At 34.7% G+C, this 23,732-nt stretch overlaps 4 protein-coding genes and 1 non-coding gene across 6 annotated transcripts; 1 reads left to right on the top strand and 4 right to left on the bottom strand.

The window, feature by feature from the left end:
* Positions 1–1,582: 1,582 nt before the first annotated feature.
* LOC123192983 (AP3-complex subunit beta-A) lies at positions 1,583–10,660 on the top strand. Its single transcript, XM_044605726.1, has 11 exons — positions 1,583–2,006; positions 2,376–2,452; positions 3,127–3,376; positions 4,066–4,689; positions 5,310–5,483; positions 5,916–6,042; positions 6,126–6,235; positions 6,701–6,901; positions 7,626–8,632; positions 9,195–9,446; positions 10,062–10,660. The coding sequence occupies exons 1-11, from the start codon at positions 1,590–1,592 to the stop codon at positions 10,426–10,428; spliced, it is 3,606 nt and encodes a 1,201-aa protein (XP_044461661.1). The 5' UTR covers positions 1,583–1,589; the 3' UTR covers positions 10,429–10,660.
* Positions 10,661–10,722: 62 nt separating this feature from the next.
* LOC123192984 lies at positions 10,723–13,242 on the bottom strand. Its single transcript, XM_044605727.1, has 8 exons — positions 12,939–13,242; positions 12,537–12,873; positions 12,050–12,422; positions 11,857–11,956; positions 11,710–11,769; positions 11,539–11,622; positions 11,288–11,395; positions 10,723–11,206 (listed from the first exon to the last, which is right to left on the bottom strand). The coding sequence occupies exons 1-8, from the start codon at positions 13,125–13,127 to the stop codon at positions 10,898–10,900; spliced, it is 1,560 nt and encodes a 519-aa protein (XP_044461662.1). The 5' UTR covers positions 13,128–13,242; the 3' UTR covers positions 10,723–10,897.
* A 1,058-nt stretch (positions 13,243–14,300) lies between these two features.
* Positions 14,301–14,372, bottom strand: TRNAK-UUU. Its single transcript has one exon. It is a non-coding gene; the product is annotated as a tRNA-Lys (tRNA).
* Positions 14,373–15,719: 1,347 nt separating this feature from the next.
* LOC123192434 (16 kDa phloem protein 1) lies at positions 15,720–18,088 on the bottom strand. Its single transcript, XM_044604984.1, has 5 exons — positions 17,931–18,088; positions 17,682–17,747; positions 17,185–17,323; positions 16,353–16,488; positions 15,720–15,973 (listed from the first exon to the last, which is right to left on the bottom strand). Exons 1-5 carry the CDS (start codon positions 18,055–18,057, stop codon positions 15,917–15,919), a joined length of 525 nt encoding a protein of 174 aa, XP_044460919.1. The 5' UTR covers positions 18,058–18,088; the 3' UTR covers positions 15,720–15,916.
* A 1,078-nt stretch (positions 18,089–19,166) lies between these two features.
* LOC123193603 (serine/arginine-rich SC35-like splicing factor SCL30) lies at positions 19,167–23,536 on the bottom strand. Of its 2 annotated transcripts, none has more exons than XM_044606653.1 (8): positions 23,380–23,536; positions 22,665–22,844; positions 22,500–22,577; positions 20,737–20,901; positions 20,606–20,646; positions 20,163–20,241; positions 19,891–20,070; positions 19,167–19,563 (listed from the first exon to the last, which is right to left on the bottom strand). In XM_044606653.1, exons 2-8 carry the CDS (start codon positions 22,838–22,840, stop codon positions 19,443–19,445), a joined length of 840 nt encoding a protein of 279 aa, XP_044462588.1. In that variant the 5' UTR covers positions 22,841–22,844; positions 23,380–23,536; the 3' UTR covers positions 19,167–19,442. The 2 variants fall into 2 exon arrangements, with proteins under 2 accessions (XP_044462588.1, XP_044462589.1); XM_044606654.1 differs by lacking the exon at positions 19,167–19,563 and adding an exon at positions 19,673–19,744 and having other exon boundaries at positions 19,844–20,070.
* Between the last annotated feature and the right edge of the window lie 196 nt (positions 23,537–23,732).

Below are 23,732 nucleotides of genomic sequence, written 5' to 3'. Positions count from 1 at the left end.
AAAGGCCAAATGACACTCAAAATATATTGTTATCTTAAGTTTTTTTCGTTAACTTTAAAAATTTCATTTACTCACTTATAAATGGTTAAAATTAACAGAATTCTAATTCTTTAAAATTTTATTTATTTTTTCCCTTAAATCCTAAAAATTAACTATTTTTCCCTATACTAAGTTTTAAAAAATAATATTTCTCCCTTAGGGTTTAGTTTTTAATTCCCAATATCAAATCTGATGTCATCATTGGCGATGAAGTTTTTTTGACATATCACCATACTTTGGTAGTCTCTCTCCCCTTCTTAGTCTTATGCAGAGAGAAATAAGATTTAAGATATCCGAAAAAATATGAAAAATCCCTCACAAAAACACAAAACCTCTTAATAAAGATCTCTAGTCATTCATGTTCTTTTCAACACATTCTTCTATAATCATTATACAAATTAAACAATGCTATGTGTATATATTTTTTATATACAAATATATACATATATAGATGTCTCATAATATGATTATACATTACTTTATCACTAATTTAAATTCGCTCAATTACTTGATAATAAATCCATATGTGTATATATTTATGTATGAAAAATATGTATATATAATTTTATTAATACAAATTACATCATAACACCTTCTTAAAATTAAATAATATACTCATAAATATGAACTTCTAAATAGTTAAACAAGCCACGTTATAGAAATTGCAGTGCTTATATATTATAAATAAATCATATTTTTTTATCTTAATTATTATGTATATTTTTTACTTTTTTAATTATCATGACATCCTTAATGTCACGAAGCCGTTGCTCGATATAAATTTTCAATGCTATTGCGGGTGCTAATAGTCTTGTTGACTTCAAATTCGGATCGTCGCTGAGCCATGACAAAAAGAAGGCAAAAAATGAGGGAAAGCACCAGAAATTCAACAAGGAAGGGAAGAAAGACAAAGGAAAGAGTACACCACGGTTAAGAGCTGTTGACACTTGGTTTCCTTATAAATCAACAGGAATCGAAGACACATGTAATTATAATGGATAAGGTGAGTCTTCCTACATAGTTGGATGGTCAACTCTAGATAAAATTACAAGCGTTACCACCACAGTTTCTCTTGATAGAGTCAAAGCTCTTCATAGGTAAGTGGGGTAGATTAAAAAAAGAGAGAGACCAAAGATGCCAGAGCAATGTACAGTATACAATTTGTAGATTGTTTGACATCTTTGTTGTACAATCAAAGTCATATCATGAAATTTACAATCAATAAATGAGAACAAATCATGTTAATTTAAAATTTTGTTAATTTGAGTTACTTTTGAAAAGTTGAATGGTTAAATGGATGAAAAAGATTTTAAAATTTAAAGTCAAATATATATACGGTTCATAATTAAGATTCTGCCCAGTAAGAGAGAGAGTGAGAAAGTTGATGAATTTTAGACAGTGACGGCCCTGACGGGTAAAGTCCAAAGAAGAGGAGAAAGGTTATTAGATATTAATTATGAAAAATGACCACTACATATATATGAAAAATAACCACATTGAGTCTTAAATTACGTGTGTTTTAATTAAATGAATATGTTAACTAATCTCGAATGAGATTCTCCCAAACCTGTTCAAGGTTCAATTCTTTCTCCAACGAGAGCTCGGTTTTCCAACCTACCAAACGGTCCCCATCTCCAGCTAGCTTCTGCTGCAAACTCTTCGCAGTTAACTCAGTCCATCTTCAGGAGAAACCAACAAACTTCTATCTTTCAGTCGATCAGAATTATAAGACAGAAGTAAATTATTATATAATGTTTCCTAATTTTGGCACTACAGCAGACACGTTAAGCAAGGCATCGACAATAGTGTTCCGGATAGGTACGGACGCTCACTTGTACGACGATCCGGAAGATGTTAACATCGCGCCGTTACTTGACAGCAGATTTGATTCAGAGAAGTGCGAGGCTCTGAAGCGACTCCTCGCGCTCATTGCTCAGGGCTTCGATGTCTCCAACTTCTTTCCTCAGGTTCCAATTTTTACTGTTGCTTTAATTTCGTTTTTCGCTCTATTGCCGATGACGTGTAAAAAAAGTATTAATGAACAAAAGACATGAAAAAATTGATTTCGTAATTGCATAGGAGCTGCTGGAAATACAACAATTTTAATTAGTTTCAAGTTGATTCTTTTTGTTTATTCAGATTTTCAATAAGCTTGAGTTTGAATTGTGTTTTATGTCAATTTCTAGATTTAAAACACGTAGAATGCTATTTGCAACCTATTTGAGTTTGTGTCAGGATTAATTGGTGGATTGTTAATTCAGCATATGATCATTATCATATGTATGGAATTTCCTCTTTTTTTTTTTCCTTTAAACTTTTGATCAATGATATTGCAGGTCGTAAAAAATGTGGCATCTCAGTCACTGGAAGTAAAGAAGCTGGTTTACTTGTACCTCCTGCATTATGCTGAGAAGTATGCCACAAACCTTATGTCTTAGTATTCCAACAGTTCTTTTTTTTTTTTTACCTCCTTGCATGATTGCATCATGTTAGGAGTTAACTCATACTATTACATTCAAGTGCTTAAAAGAGTTGTGTTTGCAATATCAAATGCTAGTGTTTTACTTTTATATCCACTATTTGAACCATGCATTGTGATGAACAAACAGTTGTGATTTAAAAGTTCTAGTCATAATATCCCAACCTTATAAATAAAGGCATGTACTTTATGCCTGGATGGTTCCTTTGGAGTAATATGTCTAATAACAAACTGAATTTTTGCTTTTTCAAGGATTTTCCATGTTGGAGGCCATGTCATATCTTGTAATTCAGGTTATTTCAATTAGAAATTCAAGCTTGAATGATAGAGTGGCGAATAGGTGCACTCCAGTGCAACTTCTTGCTGGTTGATTATAATTGTTATATTCTTTTACCTGTCTTTCTAGAAGTTAGTGAAATAATACTGTATAAGCAATCAGAAACTCAAGGATTTGATAGGATAAGACATTTGGATTTGGCTCCTGAAGATTAAATCCAAGAATCTTTCCTTTCCATTGTGTTTGAGGATAGATGGTGAATTATTTTTTTTTTCATGTACATGGTGTATGGTGCATAGAATCGATTTCATCCTCTGTCTTTGATTTCTAGGCGTCCAAATGAAGCATTGTTATCTATCAATTGTTTCCAGAAGGATTTGGGGGATCCAAATCCATTAGTAAGGGCATGGGCACTTCGTACCATGGCTGGAATTCGTTTACATGTAATTGCATCTCTTGTTCTGGTGGCTGTGGGCAAGTGTGCTAGAGATCCATCTGTTTATGTCAGAAAATGTGCTGCCAATGCTCTTCCCAAATTGCATGATTTGCACCTTGAGGAACATACCTCTGCAATTGAAGAGGTATTAATTAACCTAGATTTTGTTGTCAGTGATGTTCTATAATTACTAGCTGATACCTTATTTTTTATTGCCAACCTTTTTTACAGTGGACATTTTTCTATGATTTAGATGTCATGGTTGTCTATTTCTATTATTCTTTGAAAAGTAAATCCCTTTACAATTTTACCCTGTGAAATAGATTGGGTAGTTTTACTTTATTATTCATGAAATATACTTCTCATTCTTCTTGATTTTCAAGCTAAACTGCACATGCATTTCTGATATTAATATTGTTATATCTCATTTTTTGGAAGTATTAGGAAGTTGTCATAGAAGCTCATATGCAAGTCTTGAGTGCATGCATCAAGCCTTACCCTGCTAAGAAATGTACTTGTTTTCAAAAAAAAATGCAGCAGTTCTCGTAAGCACAACTACAGATTGTGATAATTCATAGAAACTCAGCCCAAATCAGTCATATTTTTTTTAATCATCTCCTAAATATATTTCATTTCTGCATACTGAAATTTCATCTTGGAATTAAGAATTTCTGACATGCATTCATAGATTTATTAGAGTCCCCTCTGCTTGATAGGAAGCATTGCCTTAAATGTCATTGTTATATAACCTGGTAAAAAGCAACTCTATACTATATTTTTACATATCTCAAAGGCTAATTTTGGTTCCTCAATTGAGATCTTTGGCCTATGCAGATTGTTGGAATTTTACTAACTGATCATTCCCCTGGAGTAGTTGGGGCTGCTGCCGCTGCCTTTGCTTCTGTTTGTCCCAATAATTTCTCTTTGATTGGTAGAAACTATAAAAAATTATGTCATATCCTTCCTGATGTGGAAGAGTGGGGTCAGATAATCTTGATTGGGATCCTTCTCCGTCATGTAATAGCAAGACATGGGCTTGTAAAAGAATCAATTATGTTTTCTGTTCATCATAAGGAGAATTCTCACTCTGGAAAGGATGATTCAGATGGAAATTTTGCTATAAAGGATAGTGGTGACATAAGTAGGGTAAATGTCTCTGAATTAGCAACTATGGTCTCAAGGTCATATATTGAAGGACTGGATGAATACATAACACGATCAAGTAACAGCAACAGGAGTTCCTCCGATATAAATGGAGCACAATTTACATCTAGCAAGAGTAATGATGATGTGAAGATTCTACTCCAGAGCACATTACCATTGCTATGGAGTCACAATAGTGCTGTGGTGCTTGCAGCAGCTGGTGTACACTGGATTATGGCTCCAAGGGAGGATGTCAAGAGAATTGTTAAGCCACTCTTGTTTGTCCTCAGATCATCTAATGCCTCAAAATATGTGGTATTGTGTTATTTATTTGGGTAATATATAACAAGTGCAGCTTACTTTCTAGTTTTTGTGCTGGTATGTGCATATGGATTATACATATACCTGGTGATGGGATTTTCTGGCTCTGATTTGTGATGTGTTATACGTTGTTAATAAGTCTGTTTCCTGTTTATAACCAAAAAGGAAAAAAAATTCTCTTGCTCTTTGCATTGTTAGTTTTTGCTTAGTTATCATTTTGACAAGCCGTAAGATAGCATTCCATTTAAATCAAAGCTTAGAAAAAAAATGATGAGTAATTTCTGAAAAAGGAAATGATTCTTTCTGAAAATATCAGTTTTTGAGATTGTAACGGTGAATCACCAGAAATGGTTGAGATATTGCTTTTGTTTTGAGTATGATACTTGTAAGAATCTGAAATTCTTGCTTGTTGAAGCTAGTAATGTCTCTATCGGCTGATGTTGTTTTGAAATGGCTTTGTCTTTTGTGCAATCATACTAATATGCAGATGATTGTTGTACGCATTTTTGCATTATCCAAATCAGATGTGTATTTTGGTCAAACCACTTTGTTGTTGTATTCTCACTTCATAGTTGGTTACTGTTAAGGATGGTTATGCAAGTTCATCTTTGCAGGTCCTCTGCAACATTCAAGTGTTTTCTAAAGCAATGCCTAACGTCTTTGTGCCGCACTATGAAGACTTCTTCATAGTTTCTTCTGATTCACATCAAGTTAAGGCATTGAAACTTGAGATACTGTCTTCTATTGTTACTGAGTCATCCATTACATCCATTTTTAGAGAGTTTCAGGTACCATATTCCTTTTCCATGGTTGTTCTTTCACATTTCAAGAAATAAATATTTGTATACTGTTTGGAAATTCTTTATAAAGTTTCTAAAAAATTCAAAGACAAGTGGAAGCATCCTTCAATTTTAGTAGAGGCTAGTAGTTGAAGATAGGTTGAATCACAGGAGTTAAAAATAGGTTGAATAATGAGATGGGAGTGGACGGAGGTGCAAGGTCTATCCATAGGGAATAATTATACATGTGAAATTGGTTAGGACTGAAGGCAAAGTTGGTTGAACAATTCCTAGAATTGTGTTTATGTACACACCACTTGTTCCTGTGCATGTATGTTTTGCTGCAGACACATCCTCACAAATGACATGCACATAAAGACATAAATGCTATCACATATTTTAAATGCATGGAGTGATGCTTATCTTTCAGACTGTTGCTAGGATTATATTAGAGATCCAGACCGGAGATTTGCTGCTGATACTGTTGCTGCTATAGGCTTATGTGCACAACGACTTCCAAAAATGGCAAACACATGTGTGGATGGGCTTTTAGCTCTAACTAGAGAGGGTCTGTCCTCAGCTCTTTATTTCTTCTTGCTCTTCTACTAGATCTGTTTCCTTGTTTTCCTAAACTAGCTGTGAACCTTGCAGAATTTTTGTCTAGTGATGGTGGGTCTGCAAATGAAGGTGCAAGTGTTTTAATTCAAACAATCATGTCCATTAAATCAATCATAAAGCGACATCCAGCCTCTCATGAGAAGGTATTCTCATCTTGTCATACATCTCTTAAGTTGTTGTATGCATTTTCAGATTCCTCTTCCCTCTTATTATATTTGATTCCTTAGATACTCCAAAGTGTTGAAAATACATCAAATGTACTGGTTTCACTAATAGGGCAAATATCTGCTCTATGGATATAAATTTTCATGAAATTAAGATTCTATTGTAATGTGCCTTCTACTTTTTGTTCATTTTGTTGTGAAATTTAAAATTACTATAAATGGTTTGAATTCATCTGAATGAATACTACATATGTACCTCAGGCGGGATCAATCTTGATTAGATCCTTTAGAAGATGTTATAAGAGGAGGTTTTGTATACTGGAATTGGTTTGATCTTTACTTTGGATGTATAAGTTATATATATGTGTGATCATTATAGCCTTCTTTGTGATGATTTAATGTTTTTTTAATGCATTATACAATTGATTATTTCTATATTTATAGGTTATTATTCAGTTGGTCCGTAGATTGGATTCAATCAAGGTTCCTGCTGCACGTGCTATGATTATTTGGATGGTGGGAGAGTACAATTCTGTAGGGAACATAATTCCAAAGATGTTAGCCACAGTACTCAAGTATCTTGCTTGGTGCTTTTCAAAGGAGGCATCAGAAACAAAGCTTCAGATTCTCAATACTTTTATTAAGGTACTCTAACAACGCAGGAATCTGATTTATCAGGAAAGTTGAACTTAAAAAGTTTCGGTTGAAATACTAGAGAGTTTTGATCATCTGATTATAGTTTGTACTTTGTACCTTTAAAAGTCAGTTAGAAGTGTAAAATAGAAAAATGGATCTATTCTGTGAGGATATTTTAGGGACCTAGCGCATATATTTATTAATATCAAAAGAAAATACTGTTGGCAACAAGAGGTGCCAACTCCTCCTAAAAGGTGTCTTTCCTCCCAATCAGCCAAAGACTGTCTGAAATACCCATGTAACAATCTTCTTCTGCCTCTCCTCAATCCAACCATTCTTTTTATTCTTCCAATAATAGGATAGCTGTGGAATTCATGATTTAAATTCTGTGGTTCTGCTAAGAAAGTAAAATACATCAGTGGCTTCTGGTGCAGTGAAGGCAAACTCTTCCTGCAGTTAGAAATTATTTTCTTAATTAATTTCTGAAGTTGAATTAATGTAATGGAGTGTTTACTTGAAAAAATACCATCCTTCCCCGAAAAGCAGAATATATGATTAGATGATTACAAAGATATGTTTAATTCAGGAAGCGGCATTGAAATTATGGTTACAAGATCTGTTCATATAAATATCAATGTATTCTCATTAGCTTTATTGCAGATGAATGATTCTTTTACTACTTCCTCTTGGTTCTGGAGAACAATGTCTTCAATCAGCTTTTTTTTTTTTACAGGTCCTATCATGTGCTAAAGGTGAAGATTTGTGTACATTTAAAAGACTTTTCAGCTATCTGATTGAACTGGCTGAGAGTGACCTGAACTATGATCTTCGTGACCGAGCTCGGTTCTTTAAGAAACTTTTTTCACACAATTTTAGCTCTCAAGGGCTGGAGGAGCAAACAAATTCTCTTCCCCAAATGAAAGACCTTTCACATTTGCTTGCTGAATGCTTTTTTAGGAAACAAACAAAAGAAGCTGCATCTGAACCAATTAATGACCGGTTTTATCTTCCTGGATCTCTTTCCCAAATAGTTCTTCATGCAGCTCCTGGGTATGAACCTCTTCCAAAACCCTGTAGTTTGCCCTGTGATGAGCTCAGTCACTTCTCAAACTCAAATAAGGGAACAACTGCGTTAGGGGAGGAAGTCACATACAGTGATTCTAATGGGACTGATGATCCTAACACATCTGGATCTTTGGATGAGGAAAGTGCTTCAAACTATGATTCTCATCAGTCTTTAACTGGCTCAAGTGATCATGATGACAGTGATGATTCTGCCAGCGAAGGTGATTTCAACACTCATCCATTGATTCAGATTTCAGATGTTGGTAATGCTAGTAACAGTCAGAATGGAGCTTCTCAGTCTTACTCTACTGACTTGGGAGACTTGATGGTGAAGAAAGCTCTTGAATCATGGTTAGATGAGCATCCTGGTTCATCAAATCCAAGCACATCTGAAAAGAGTCAAGTCCGTAGATCGGCTGCAAGAATATCAATTGGAAATGTTGGGCGTCAGGTCAAAGCTAAAAGCTATACCCTCTTAGACCCAGCAAATGGAAATGGCATGAAGTTGGATTATTCATTTTCTTCTGAAATTTCAACCATATCGCCTTCACTTGTATGTCTAGAGGTTTTCTTTCAGAACTGTTCTTCTGAGTCCATGTTGGCCATTAATTTGGTGGGCGATGAATCTAACAAAGCCTTTGATTCTGTTGACCAAGCATTGGCTATGGCTGAAAGGTGATTTTAATCTATGCTTACCAATGAAAGTTGTCTGTTACTTGTCTGTGTGTTCTTGGTCCAACTTTGTTGTTAAAGAAGCTGTCTATACCCAGGTCCCATAGATATTTTTCATGTCATCTATGACATTCGTTTAGCTTTAGTGATGAGCATTTTTCTTCTTTTGGGTGGGATTTTGCAGCCCATGCCCAAAAACATGTGGAGATCATTAAAGTCTGAGTAGAGTCTTCTAAACGTAAAGCATATTAATAGTTCAAGAAAAGGGAAGCAATATCGTGACTTTTATCAGTGCCTTACATTTTGATGACATTAGAGTGAATCTAAATAATGTCTGTTGAAGTCTAAAGTTAGATGTATTTTTTAGCAAGTTGGGGGGCGGGGATTGGTTTGTGTCTACATGACTGACTTAAAGTGATACGCTCAAGTTCATTTGTATTTCTTTCTTAGTTAGAACATATTTTAATTCTTAATGCACTATCATTCTCTTTGAATGTATTATGAGTTTATGGTGCTTCTATGATCTTAACCAGTTTCCTGTATTATGCTCCTTGACATCTCACAGTGATGTGCCAACAATAGTTCCTATGGAGGAGATTATCTCTCTGGAACCTGGTCAGATAACAAACAGGATTCTCCAGGTTCGCTTCCATCATCATCTATTGCCGCTGAAGTTGACATTAAGTTGTAATGGCAAGAAGATTCCCGTTAAGTTGCGGCCTGACATTGGATATTTCATAAAACCACTACCAATGGATATGGAAACCTTCATATACAAGGAATCTCGTCTCCCAGGAATGTTTGAGTATGCTAGGAGGTTAGTCACTTTTGATAACAAAATGTTGTCATTGTTCTTCTTCACAAACATTTAAGGGGGTTCCAGAGTAACAATTGTTGTTTTTCTTTTCTATGGATTATTTTATGGGAATTATTTTGCAAACTTGGTATTATATCTTCTTGAATCTGGTTGTCACTTGTGTTGTTTAGTCATTGTTGTATTTTTTGTTTATGGGCTATTGATAAGTAGTGGATGAAATTTACAAAAGTTGTAATGTTGTGCTTGATATAAGCCATCTAATCAGTTAGATTTTGTTTGGATTGCGTCTTTATGTTGGTACCGAAGTTCTAGATGTTGATTTGGTAAATCAATAGTTCATTGGTCACATTACTAGAAAGTTAATATGTTGGGCAATGCTATCATCAGTATAGGTCCTTATGGTTGATCTCTGCTTTGGAATGTGCCCTAAGATTAAATAATAATGAAATACTCTCTGTTTAGCAAAGGAATGAACCTTTTAGCTGTTCCTGTCACATATGGGCTTTTCAAATTGAATGATAATGGATTTTAAATTATGTTTTCTAATTTAAGTTTTTTTTTTTTTTTTTAAATATTTTGGCTAACTAAATTGCATTTGTTGTATTTGTACAACAGCTGCACGTTCATTGATCACATTAGAGTGCTGAGCGAGGACAAGGGCGAGGGTTTATTAGTGAAAGACAAATTTCTTGTACTATGTGAGAGCCTTGCATTGAAGATGCTCAGCAATGCAAATGTTGTTCTTGTATCTGTTGACATGCCAGTTTCTGCCAACCTTGATGATGCATCGGGTTTGCGCTTACGGTTCAGCAGTGAGATCTTGAGCAACTCAATTACTTGCTTGATTACCCTTGCTGTTGAAGGAAAATGTTCTGAACCACTGAATGTGTCTGTTAAAGTCAACTGTGAAGAAACTGTATTTGGCTTAAATCTGCTAAACAGAATTGTGAATTTTTTAGCTGAGCCTTCTGACCCCATGTAACTGGAATTAAGTGTGAGAACCGGGGAATTGTCAATCATCCCAATTGAAAGCGAGCAACCAAGCCAGCCAAAACTTGAATATATTATTGGTGTCGATGTTAAGATTTGGTGGCCGTTCTGACTATTCCAGATGATTTTCATGTGTTTAATTGTAATGTTATTTAGAAATTCTCAGGCATCTTTGTTTTTGGGTAGTGTTTTCTAATTCTTATTGAATCTTCCTCTCTATTTAATTTCCTTGGTGTCAATTTTCTGTGCCTAAAGTACGGGGTAGTCCTTGGTCTACTTCTCTTTATACGTCAAATTATGACTGATAGTTTCATTTATGTTGAACACATCAAATTACAAAGTCGCTGGAACTTATGACAAATTTGTCGAACAATTGTGAAGGATAATGATCAAGCTAAAGCTACACTTGTTTTCGCAGGTGTAACTGATGATGCCATTTTTCGGGTTGTTTTCCAAATCATTTACAGGGGCAGTAGGTACCGGAACTCAAATTCGTAAGGTTGGGTTTCAATAATTTTTGTTGAAGGACTTTTAACTTCTCCATTTAGGCACTCCATCATCAATCTTTTCAGTGACCCAGAACGTGGCAATTGACTGTAAATCCATTCCAGCAGTGAGTCTATATCGTCTGCAAAGTCTTTCATGTGCCACTGCAGAAGTTTTGGAACCACAATCTTTCTCTTATTTGTAACTCCCACTGAAGCTTCCAAATACTCCACTTTTGCCCTTTCCAGTTCATTCACTACTTCCTTTGGAGTATACACTCTCAACTGCATACAAAAAAATGAAGCAAAAACTCTTCAAAAAACACTTTTAAATGTTATATTAACACATGAGTGTTATGAGCTTACGGCCGGAGAGGACCAACTGCCTCTGCAAAGAGCAAATGTCAAATTTGGCTCTGGATACCCCAAACCATATGCATGCCTTAGCAGCATTTCCTTCTGGTATGTGGGTTCCTATATGCAATAATGAAAACCAAATTTATCAGTAATTTTACAAAGAAGACTACTAGAATTTTTAGTGGCACCTGATAACAAAGTAAAAAAAAATTCTGAATATGATGTTTAAGAAGTAACTAACATTTAAATGTTTTACTTACAGAAGCTGATTCACATGGATGTCGAAGAATGAAGTGCTCAATTGCCAGTGCATTCAGTACTATACCGCCTACATTTAGTGCAGCCTGGATCAAAATAATGTTATGTTGATCAACGAATGATTTGGAAATCGTTCATGCAAATTCATAAGGTTGATTAATCAGCATGTGAACCTTGTTCATAAGTGCGAGTAATTTCTCCTGTGTAGAAGGCAACCCATGCTCTAAAAACGCCTGAATTTCGAAGAAATGTGAAGAGAGTAAGTTTCTGAATAAGGTAGTGATGTTTCATTTAAAGAGGCTTAAGATGTCTTACAGTACATGCATTATGCAGCTATTGTAGATGTTGATCCAAAATGCTAGCTTCTGCTTGTATGTCAAGAATGTCAAGTCCACATTGGATAATTTATGCATCAAAACCCTGAAAGAGAACAAATGGAAGAAACATAAGGTAACTCAATGTAAACTATTGCTGTTTAAATTATCACATTGCATCAGAGAACCTGGAAGCAACCTTAATTTTCTGACTGCGGATAAACATTCTGTGAATCGATTGATGTCTAATGAGCTTCTTGTGATTTGGATGAGGTTCTTGTATGGACCTATGTCTCTGATGCTACCATCTAAATCTGGTAATATGCCATAAGGATCAAGACTTGATGCATTTTTTGATATGAAGCCTTTTGAATTCATGCAGGAGAGGCTAAGTTTTGGCACAATGGCAGATCCTTCTGTGTCTTGAGCCGCCTGGTTCATGTCTAGAAATATGCCTATTAGGCATTTGATCAGTTCTTCTGAAAGTGAATTTGGGTTCTCATTGCCTGTTTTATCAATGGAACAATGTTTTGGGATTCTACTTGTATGCCCCTTCGATTTCTCATAAATTTCTATTATTCATCACATCCAAAACACAAAGCAAATAAACAGAGTTATAATCGTTTTTCTTTCTGATTCTTATCCTAAGTAACTAGATTTATTTTACGTTAGAACATCAAACTTACCGGGGGAAGCTGTAGAAGACATGCTTAAGATCTCTATTTCAGAACCCACAGAAGCCCTTCTACTTTTCATTCTTCTTGTTGAAAATTCATCATAGTTTTGAGACCTGGTTCCAACTTGGAGATCTTTATTGAGCATGGATGAATTTTCGGGCCTACATAACAAGTGATTAGCCCGCTGCAGCCTCCTCTGTTGCTTCTCTGCCTCTGACCTCAGCAATCGCCATTCCTTAGTCAATTTCTTTTCATGATACAGTCTCATTTTCATTTCTTCAACTTTCCTCTCAAGCCACACTATTTCTTCCTCCACCATTGCCAACTCTGAAAGAAGCGCATGAACCTGCATAATTTGCATAGTCAGTTTACTCATTCATTGTAACATTATCACCGTAGTAGGCCTCCTACCTGAGGTGGAAGCAGTGAGGAAAGAAGAGGATGTGAAATAACAGGCCCATCAAGTGCACACTGCAAAACTTTGTTAAGCGTCAATTCTCCATCTAATTCATCTTGCAATTTCTCAACCTCTTCTTCAAGCTCAGTTCTTTCCTGCTTCTCATCACTTTGCTGCATCAAGAAGTCTTCAAATTTCGTCATCACGAGAACAAAATCTAAAGAAGACAACAATGATCTTTAAGCATGGCAATGACAACAACCACAGGGACAAAGTGGGAGATGTTAATGTGAAGGATCGTGGGTGCCATTAAAGGAAGTTAAAGCAAGAGTTGAATAAAATGGAAAGCGGCAGCAGTAAAATTCATGAGAAAAAGTGGTTTTTTAGCGGTGGAAGAATAGGAAGGTGTGAGCTTGAGGTGGGTGTGGAAATGAGAGTTAGTGCATGGCCATCACATGAAGTTGAGTAAGAGGTGACTTGAGATGAGGGGACGTGAATCCCATGAACAGTTGTATTATGACTTACCAACTTTTTTTCCAAGACGCCAAACAAGGCTTTATGACATTCGGGAATTTTTGTTGGCCATTTTGAGCTATATTTCACTTTTTCTGGCGGAAACTTCCCTTGATTTTCTTACTATTTAAAGCCTTTGATCGTACCTGTAAGATTTGTAAGAAGTCTTTTTAGTTTTTACAACTATGATTAGGGGTGGCAGTGGGCCGGGCGGATCAATCTTGGAGTGGATTTGGTCAATCTCAGCATGACCCATCAGACACATATATTAGGCCAAGCCAAGGCTTATCACTTGGTGATCTTTCGTGTTGGGTCAGTTTGACAAAATTTTAGTCATGTTTTCATGAACCCTTAGTAAGTTGATCCACGGGTCGACTCAAAATATAAACTTTTTATGCTTTAATTATATAAAATTAATTTTTTAAATATTTTGACTCATTAAAATAATGAATCGTTTTGGATAGATTAACCCATCAAAAAAATTTTAAAAATAAAACACTATAGTGTTAGATTATACCAGACCAATCTGAAACCACTTAGGCTCATCTCAAAAGAATCATGCCAATGTCATGGGTCAATCTAACCCATTTAACACCTTCTATTAAAGAAATTTAATTATCTTAAAAATCTATTCATATCAATAAACTAATATTAGAATGTGATGAAATTAAAACAAAAAAGAATATATAAGTATATTAAATATATTTTATATTGTAGAAAAAATAAAAATAACTGGAACAAATTAAAAATGAAAAAAAATTATATCGATAAATTAAAAATATATTACAAGAACAAAGTCAAAAGATATGGGAAAACCTAGATTATAATAAAAATCAAATAAAATAAGAGAATTTAAAAAATAGCGCCGTCTGTGGGGATCGAACCCACGACCACGTGGTTAAAAGCCACGCGCTCTACCGCTGAGCTAAGACGGCTGCTGATTGGAGTATTTGGCTTTTATATATAATGTGACTTCATTACTTAATTTATTGAGATAATTAATTAAAATCTGTCTGTTATACGTTTTTACGCTAAGATAAAAAAGTTTTTTTTACCCATTTTATCCTTATATTGAAAAAACAAGTAAAATCCAAAATGAAAAACTTTGAATGTTACTTTTACTGAAAACAGAAAAGAAAAGACCAAAATCAAAAATTGAAAAAATATAAAGCAAAAATCATCGGCGAATATCCTATAATAAGCAAAATATATAAAGTGACAATAGATCGACAATAACTTTACATGTTAGTTACCATTTACATTTATTTATTTGATTTATGTCATTTTTATCGATCGGGTGTAAATAATCTAGTGTGGGTATGATTGAATATTGGGTATTATTGATTGAATAAAAAAATATTTTTTTTAAAATGTGCGTCGGTTGTGGTGTTTATGGTGGTGACTAGGGTTTTTAGTGTGAAACCCTAAATTTGCCAACTTATACATATGAATGTTTTGAATAGTATATAAAGACGTAATTTCGATGTTAATGAATGTCTGAAAGTGTAAAGTTTAGCTGAAAGTATAGAGTATAGCCATCGAAGAGACGAAAATAGGTCAAATTTATAGGCAAAGCGCACAAATGTTACACGTACTGCGCCAACCGCACTGACTATGCACAAATCGCGCCATGCAACATTGCCAATTGCACAATGTCACGCAATCACGCAAAATGCACCACGCAAATGCAAACCACACAAACCCCTCAAAACGCAAACTCAAACCCCGCAAAGCGCAAACGCAAACACCAATCACGCAAGTGCAAACTATACAATTTATCAGCTCCGATTTTTTTATTTAGATATGGGTAACAAAACTATTGAATATACAAATGTAAGTATTTATAAAAAGATTCAAACACTCAAAGATCATCATTAAAGTTTTTAACTTTTTATTTCCAAAAAAGTTATTGGCTTCACAATTTTCTTTATTTATATAAAAGAAACGTAAAAGAAACTTATTTACTATATGATAATGATGAATAATAGAGAAAACAACTAAAATGTGTTATCATTAAAATGTTGCTAGAAGAAGAACGTTGAAGAAAGAGATAATGGTAAAAATAAAATGAATATTACAAAAGTAAATTAGTTAAACAAAGTAAGAAAAATGTATTATTAGAATAAAAATATTGGTTTGCTTATCAAGGTAAAAAATACGATGGTTGGTTTAAAAACGTATAAATGAAAATATTTTTGCTCATTTTAATTAATTTCTCTAATTTATTGAGCAAACATAATTGACGCATTCTGTCAAATAAAACTAATGCTAAAAGGACAAAATAAGTTTAATACTTTTTAATATAATTATTTTGGCGAATTGAAGGTAGGTAAATCCTATTACCCGAAATTAAAGAAATTTGATAGCACACCACATCATATGAGCAAATGAACAATTCTGGAGTCCTAACAAGAGTTGCACATCCTCCTTCAAATTTTACACAATTTAACTAAACTCATTCATTGGAGCAATCAGAGTCTTATGACACATCACTTTCTTTCCAGCCTCCAAAGTCCCTTTCAGTTGCCTGCTCATACTGTTCAATAAGCAACGATCATATCAACCCAAAGAAAAATGAGGCAACAATCAATAACCCAACAGCTAAACAATGCCATTCATTTGTTTTAATTTCCGGATGCAATCTATCAGAAATCATGCCACATGAATGACTCAAGTTACAGGTCATCTTAATTAAAATGCCATGGATACTGTCTAATTTAGAACACCATTTGTACCCGTTTCACACAATATAGATTACTACTAAGTCTATTATTGCTCCAATAACCATATGAAGTGTATGAAGAGGCATCCCACTAAGCTATAGAATTGGAACTAGTATATGTGAATGCATCATGCATGCCAGACCAACCGCTTAACGTATAGAGAAGCAAAGATCAAGCAAAATTTAAAGCTACCTGGCGGGTCAAAGTGAGACCGACTTGAATCTCTCCACAATAAGTTCCATCAGCTTGAACTACGTTATATTTGCGAGGATGTAATTCGGCACTTCCATTTTCCATTCCTATGGACAAAAAATCCTCCATGTAGATTCTACAAGTGGAAAACCAATCCAATACAATTCAGTTTACCGAAGGAGAGAAACACAGCTTCTGTCAAGGCATGCCTACAGATAGTTTTCTGTCAGGATGCCTGTAACAGTAATTCTAAACTGCTCAACTTACTTTCAGCATCTTATCTGTAAATTTAAGTTTCTATTATAGTGGCTTCAAGCAAATTCAATTATAATTCATAAAAGCTGACAAGGACCAACTACTGAGGATTCATGAAAATTGCTTATAGTTAAGGCAAAAGACTTACCTTTGCCACTTGTACTTGGGGAAAATTAGAACGACTTCTCAAAAGATATATACAATGTAAATGAAGCATACTCTTAAGAAAACAATCATGTAAATATACAGAGAGTAAATATTGGAAATCTTAAGATACATGAATTTAGTAAGTCATCCTGATCAGAAAACTTTAGTTAGCATTAACAGATGCTAATGAATTACATCTTTAATCATTCATCATACCCAACAATCTCAACAAAAAATGTTCACCTTGAGTTGTGACATAAAAGAAACATGTTAATTAGATAATTTACCATCATATAAATCTGAGGGTATGAAATACTGCAGGTGAATCATAATCTTTAAATGGAAACATGGTGAATGATAAGTTATTTGTTCTTTTTTTTTTGGTCAATAATGTTAGGATGTTCATATAAAGGCTATAAGATGGTCTTACGTGGCTTCACCAAGGAAATCATCGGGACTGAAGGTGTCCTTGTCCATAATTTTAAGAATGAGCTTGTACTGGCCACCACCTCCTGGATACTCCACCCTGAATGTAAATTTTTCGTTCCAGGTAGGAATACCGCCCTGTCCTGCACATTTTTGACTGAAAGTTTGATGCCAAACTAAAGCTAGAAATGCAATTATCAACTCTTATTTGTACTAGTATTCTACTTGCACTGGAAAAACTAAGAAATATTGAATGGACAACACTAATGAAGAGATCAATTTCAGTAGCCCATCAACCGGGTGCCATTTTCATTTCTAAAACCACCCAAAAATGCTTTTCTCTGTTCCTCCCAAACACTACCACAGATTAATTTAGAAAAGGAAAAGAAAAATCACATATGACTATCTGGAAGCAGCTTAGGCTTAGCATAAACACATTCAAGCACACCCTCTTTATATTAGAGAGACAAAATTAAGAGTACTTGTGTAAATTGAACTAACCTTGGGCCACGCTACTTTTGCGCTCTTGGCCTTTGTATTGCATCACAACATAAGGATCAATATTACCTACAAAAAACAAAGGCATCATTGTCGAGTTGAGTTAGAATGTTACAAATTATGAAGAACAACTATTCACCACTTGATATCATCATTTTGATCTTAAATGAATAATGGATGTTCATGATCCATCATACAAACTGAAACTATGAACATCAAATTGCATAATCAAAGGAAACCATTAATAAGTACCTAAGAAATCGGTGTCAGTAAGGCCTTTAGCATTAACAAGATGAACCTCCAGTAACCCAGTAGCCATTCTCTCTCTCTCTCTGGTGAAAATAAAATGATGATAATTTTTTTCAAGTGAGTACAGCATGGTTCATGTGGCTGTGGGTGAAGTGATAAAATGACGGGCAGTCAAAGTCAAGAGAGATCAGCAGACGCCACTTAGTGGGGTTTAGCTAACACAAGACAACACGTGGGTGAATTCCAAATTCAGAATACCTTGTCGGTGAAAACAAGGTGACTGTTTGAATATGGTTTAAAGAATTAATTAATTAATTCTCATTTGTTATTAATTAATTGCTCTGGGCTCATTGTTTCCTTCACAAGTTAGGCTCATAGTTCCCTTGGCATTTCTCCTAAATAATTTCAAATCAACCACCACAACTAAAATGAGATTTGAAAAGCCCGTTCTCAAAACCGCTTAATACAAAATTTTGCAGGCTCGCTTTGTGAAGCCACTCCTAACTCCAAAAAGGATCTTGGAAACTGCCGTAAGTTAACCCGATTCTTTATCTCTATTGGTTATATAAATAAACACAAAATGTAATGAATCAATGATCAAACTTTGCCGAAACCTTGCCTTACAACAGCCCAAATAGAGGTTCACCTAGCCCAATTCCAACACTTGGATCAAAGCTAATAGCCCAGCCAAACTCATATGCCAGCAACTTGTGCCTGCCACAAGTCAGCAGGGCAGTCATACAACCTGTGTGCAGAAGACTCTTCAGCTGGACAAACATGCAGACAGTGTACAGAAGACTCTGCAGCTGGACACCCATGCAAGCAGTGTACAGAGAACCCTTTTCCTGCAACATGCAAGGGCCTGACAGCGTAGGAATATAAAACATGTCTTTGCCACATTTGTATATATCACATTGATTAAATAGATAAACCCAAATCAATAACAAAACCTATAATCTAAGATATCAAATAATTCAAAGTTTTATAAATATAATAAAAACTCAAATTCATACTTTTTTTTTCTATAAAATCAAATATTCTACCAATTTGTTAACTCTTAAGATATTAATTACTATAATTATTTGATAAATAATAAAAAAAATGATTACTTATGTTAATATATCCAATATCAATGTTAAAATTCATTAATCTAATTATGATAGTTAAAAAAAACCTAATCCTAGTAGTTCTTAGATTATGACTTATATAATCTTAAAATGTGATTATAATCTACAATAGTTATCTTAATCCATGTAATAATTATTATTTAATTCAATAATCTGCACATCATCTAAACAATAATCAAATCCGTTGGCGATACTGGTGCAATTGGTTACAGTTTCTTCCACACATACAAGCAAGCCTATTATCGTGGCTTTCTTTCACTGTCTGCAAGAGGCATACATTTGGGGAGACAATGCTACAGACTGCTGCTTGAAAACCTGGAAAGAGCTAATGTTTGAGCTAAAATCTAACAGCCAGTCTCCAAAAATGTCTTCACCTTAATGGCTTATATTATCTGCCGTGTCTAGGAGACAGTTCCGCAGATCTAGATCTAGAACCAGACGGTGACCCTGATGCTCCACCACCTGGTGGAGACCTCCAATGAGCCCGGGATCCGTCATAGAGAGATTTCCTGCAACAAATAATTTCATCAAGAGAATGTAATAAAAAGCAGAATAAAATCAACCTCAAGGAGTGCATGCCAGTCGATGGAATGCATAACAAAATCAGAACCTGACATCTCCATACAAGAACAATGTTTCATCAATCTTAGCCAAGTGGTATGCACCATGAATATCTAGATCAACGGTGATCTAAAACAGACAAACCAATAACAACCATGGTTTTAAATCCAGATACAAAATAGTGAAAAACATCACATATTCATGATAGTATTGCATTGTGTTGTATACCTACAAGCCTACAAGGTTAATTCGGCGAGACAGAGCCTTGCACTTACTCGCCATAATCATTGCCATGGTTTGGATCAGCAGCATCATCATAAGCTGGAGAATATGCCCTGCGAGTGTATTTTACACCTCTCTCTTGTGGAGGACCTCTAGGTGATCTTGGGAGTTCAGCATGTCTTCTTGGAGAAACAGAGTAATGTTCATGTTGTCTTGAGGTAGGAGAGTAGGACCTAACAAAATTATTAACACCCAAATGTATTTTCCCACGTCAACAGGCATAAGGAGGAGATAGTGGGCAGATGAGAATGATTTAATCAATTACCTTGAGTGATAATGACCTCTAGAACCTTGAGGATGTCGAGGGGAGCGTGAACGGGATACTGAACGTGACCGAGAACGTCCTGGAACACAGTATATGCAGAACAGACAGCAGTTGAGAGAGATTTCTATACACACACACCACTGTAAGAAAAGGAAAGGCATATATGCAAAACAAATGTTGAGAACCACGAAAATCATTCAGTATATCACTTAAAAAAATTTGCAAGCAACGTATTTTACTATATCCACCAAGGGCTTCAAAACCCAGAGGACCCAACTTTAAGTTTCCTAACTCCCACCCAGTCTTAACAATTAAAGTATAATAAAATTTTCTTGGCTATTGACTCATAATTAAACTAAACACATGACACTACAGATCAAGCATGAAAGTTCTGAAAAGATATTCATTTTGAAGCATAAATATCTTAGTAAAAGACAGCATACCATAATAAGATGACCGTGGTCCATTGTAGCCTGACCCTCCACTACAGAATTTAAAACAATAAAAAGAAAAATTAACAAAAGCAACACAAGCAAGCAAAACGGAAGCAGACTATAGGAGGTAGACAGATTACCTGACCCTAGCTCTCTGGCGCATATCCTCTGGTCTTTTCCTTGTCTCTGCAGCAACAACAACAGATATTTCCCTTCCAGCAAAACGCTTCCCATTCATGTGGTACTGAGCTTCTGAGGCATCATAAGGATCCACAAATTGCACAAAAGCAAACCCTCGAGGTTCACTGCATTTGAGGCAAAGCATTGCTTCATTTGATACAAGTTTAAATCTGAGGTAACAGCATTGTCTAAGCAGAGATACTAGTCAAATTTCAATGTTATGTTACTGTCAGGGTTTCATCACTGAGAACACCTTTTTTCTACACATATCAATCCTGCTGCTTACTACATCATGTGTGGGCACTGAATATACATAGAGCAAGCTAAGTGGCTCACCTTTTCTTTAACAATCAAGTATGAAAGGCAACTTGAAAAGAGGGAAGTGACTTCAAAATTCTTCAAATGCTTGTAAATATAAGAAGCAATTGAATTCAACAATTCTCCAAAGTTAAAATCTCTTCATGTAGTCTTCAACTGAGCAAGATTCAATCTTCTTCCTCATCAGACTTCTATTGATTGCATAATTATAAAGTTCCTCTTCAAAAAAGAAACACTCTTCATTTGAACATTAATCTTTATACCCTTGAGACCACTATGTTAGGCATGATAAACTGTAGGCCTTGAAATGTGATAACTCTTCATTTGATTATTACTCTTAACACCCTTGACACCAATAAGTTAGGCATCATAAACGGTAGGTCTTCATCAAAAGTGGGACTTTGGCTTGTTTTAACTTAACTTCAAACCAACATACCCCCTGACAAACCAGTTCAAACTTTAATTTGGTATTTAAAAGAAAAAAAGAAATAAAGGCCTTGATAAGTATTTCATAATTTTATTCAGTGGACGTATCTCTCCAGGCCTAATTGCATAAGCGACTGAGGATGGTGCATCGACTTAGGAAATAGATTGCGAGTAAAAATTTTAAAATAACTATGGACTTGAAAAACTAATCATTGATCTAAAATTTCTGCTTCAGGTAGCAACACATTAAAATGAACTGAATTAACAGCAACTTTATTAACAAGAAATTAACCAAGAGAGGCTCATACTCTGTTCTGACTGTTGACTCAATTAGGTATCCAAAAAATTTGAATGTTGTATTAAAATATACTTAAAAGAAATTTATTCACTGAAATCTTCTTTATGATATAAATAGATAAGTAACATAAAAGCTATAGTAGAATATATTAGCAAGAGAGACTTCATCAAGTTGGGTGTTCAATAGAGAAATATCAAGTTAGTCAAGCACAATTACTTGAGCTTAACCCATCAACATAAACTGAGTTCTGAAGAGCCAACCTCAAGGGTGAATCTCATAGTCAATCTAAAGACAAACACAACTAGAACAAATTCATTTAAAGATAGCATATCCAGCATCCACATAGGTTGGAATTTTGAGGGAGGAAACCATATAAGTCAGATATTTTGAAGCTTGTTGGCCATTTATTGCAAAAAAATTTCAAAGACACCTCATTTTTCTCCATATTTCATTATTGGCAAGGGGTTTTGAGTTCATGCAGACAACTTTTTGGTGGCTTTAAGGGCTGTTGTAATTTTTCTCTCTTTTTGATGTTAATACTGCACAGATTACACATGATTTTCAAGTTTTTTTGTAAATAATTAGCTGTCTATCAGTGAACATGTGGGGCACTTTGTTTCATTTTCAATTTAAAAAAAGCATAAAAATATAGGTGTATTGTTCTCACGAAATAAAACTCACCCAGTGTAATAATCCTTGGGAATGTAGACATCCCTAACAAGCCCGAATCTCTCAAATGGAATTCGAAGTTCTTCTGGCCTGAAATAGCAATAAACACTTCAAGCCACTTAAGTGTATCAACCCTGGGTGGGTTTCCAAGTAACAACCTCCACTATAATAAGTTACCTGCAATCAAGAGGAATATTTCGAACCAAAAGGCTTCCCTGGTTCTGCTCCTTGCGTCTTCCATAACCTCCACCACCACCACCACCACCACCATATCCCCTTCTCGGAGGGCTTCTTCCTCTACCTCCGTATCCTCTCCTAGGAGGGCTATAGTGTGGTGGGCTGTACCTTCTCATGATACTGCAGTAGATAAATTCAAAATTCACATCAATTTGCAATTAAAGTCAGCCTAAACAGATGAATCATTAAAAATAGTGTACAACAAAATTCATCTGATTTTACATTACATTTATATTTAGATTACTGTGTGCAATCAAGGTCCAAAAACAGAAGAAATCTATGAAATTAGTCCATTTAAGTGTGAAATAAAGTAATAAAACAATATTGATGGTAGAAATTCAGAAAGAAGAAGAAACATATTCTGAAAACAAACCAAATAGTATTCAACAATACCTATATATAATTTTTCTTACTTAGTTGACCAAATTCACGTTTTCCATATAATGAATAACAGATGATATAATAAAATCCCCTAGCTAAGAAGTCCGAAAAATTCACACAAAGAAAAAGAAAAATTAATATAGAAAATTAAGTGAAAGAAAAAAAATTAATTTCTCTTCGTTTTCTTGCGAAATTCTGAGCTCTCAAACCGAAAATTGATTTTCACTTAGATCATGAATAAAATGACGAGAAAAACGCAAAGGCGACAACTCACCTATACGAGTTCAACGGCAGGAATGAGAGAATTGCCGAGAAAGATTTACTTAGATCTGTAAGTCTACGGTCAACTGCAATGTCCACCCTCTGCTATATGATTAACTTTTCTTTTGAAGCCCTAGAAATCGAGCCCTGAATTTGCAAGGCCCGGCCCGGCCGACAATTTTTTTTCTTGTTAAATTAAAATAGCTTATCGTATTTTTTTATTTATATATAAATTTTTAAAAAAAAATTATTAAAACCTCTTCAAACTAACCATGTGTAGTTTTTGACTTTTATGTTTTAAGTAAGTTAATTTATAAAATTTTTATATTTTTCAATATTATTTTAATAAAAATAAGGGTTACTTTT

The sequence above is a fragment of the Mangifera indica genome, chromosome 12, assembly GCF_011075055.1.
Source record: "Mangifera indica cultivar Alphonso chromosome 12, CATAS_Mindica_2.1, whole genome shotgun sequence".
Classification (NCBI taxonomy): Eukaryota; Viridiplantae; Streptophyta; class Magnoliopsida; order Sapindales; family Anacardiaceae; genus Mangifera; species Mangifera indica.
Note: the sequence above shows the minus strand (reverse complement) of the source record. Positions and strands in the feature narration are given on the sequence as shown.

Excerpts from the sequence above, each read along its gene's own strand:
- LOC123192983 (XM_044605726.1), top strand. The coding sequence starts at position 1,590 with ATGAGATTCTCCCAAACCTGTTCAAGGTTCAATTCTTTCTCCAACGAG. Across the intron at positions 4,690-5,309 it reads CTAATGCCTCAAAATATGTG|GTCCTCTGCAACATTCAAGT; the intron begins GTATTGTGTTAT and ends TCATCTTTGCAG. Across the intron at positions 6,236-6,700 it reads ATCCAGCCTCTCATGAGAAG|GTTATTATTCAGTTGGTCCG; the intron begins GTATTCTCATCT and ends CTATATTTATAG.
- LOC123193603 (XM_044606653.1), bottom strand. The coding sequence starts at position 22,840 with ATGAGAAGGTACAGCCCACCACACTATAGCCCTCCTAGGAGAGGATAC. Across the intron at positions 20,647-20,736 it reads CGCCAGAGAGCTAGGGTCAG|TGGAGGGTCAGGCTACAATG; the intron begins GTAATCTGTCTA and ends TAAATTCTGTAG. Across the intron at positions 19,564-19,890 it reads CATGGCAATGATTATGGCGA|GAAATCTCTCTATGACGGAT; the intron begins GTAAGTGCAAGG and ends TATTTGTTGCAG.
- LOC123192984 (XM_044605727.1), bottom strand. The coding sequence starts at position 13,127 with ATGACGAAATTTGAAGACTTCTTGATGCAGCAAAGTGATGAGAAGCAG. Across the intron at positions 12,874-12,938 it reads CCTCACTGCTTCCACCTCAG|GTTCATGCGCTTCTTTCAGA; the intron begins GTAGGAGGCCTA and ends CAAATTATGCAG. Across the intron at positions 12,423-12,536 it reads GTCTTCTACAGCTTCCCCCG|AAATTTATGAGAAATCGAAG; the intron begins GTAAGTTTGATG and ends GATGAATAATAG.
- LOC123192434 (XM_044604984.1), bottom strand. The coding sequence starts at position 18,057 with ATGCTGTACTCACTTGAAAAAAATTATCATCATTTTATTTTCACCAGA. Across the intron at positions 17,748-17,930 it reads TACTGACACCGATTTCTTAG|GTAATATTGATCCTTATGTT; the intron begins GTACTTATTAAT and ends TGTTTTTTGTAG. Across the intron at positions 15,974-16,352 it reads GTCTCACTTTGACCCGCCAG|TATGAGCAGGCAACTGAAAG; the intron begins GTAGCTTTAAAT and ends CTTATTGAACAG.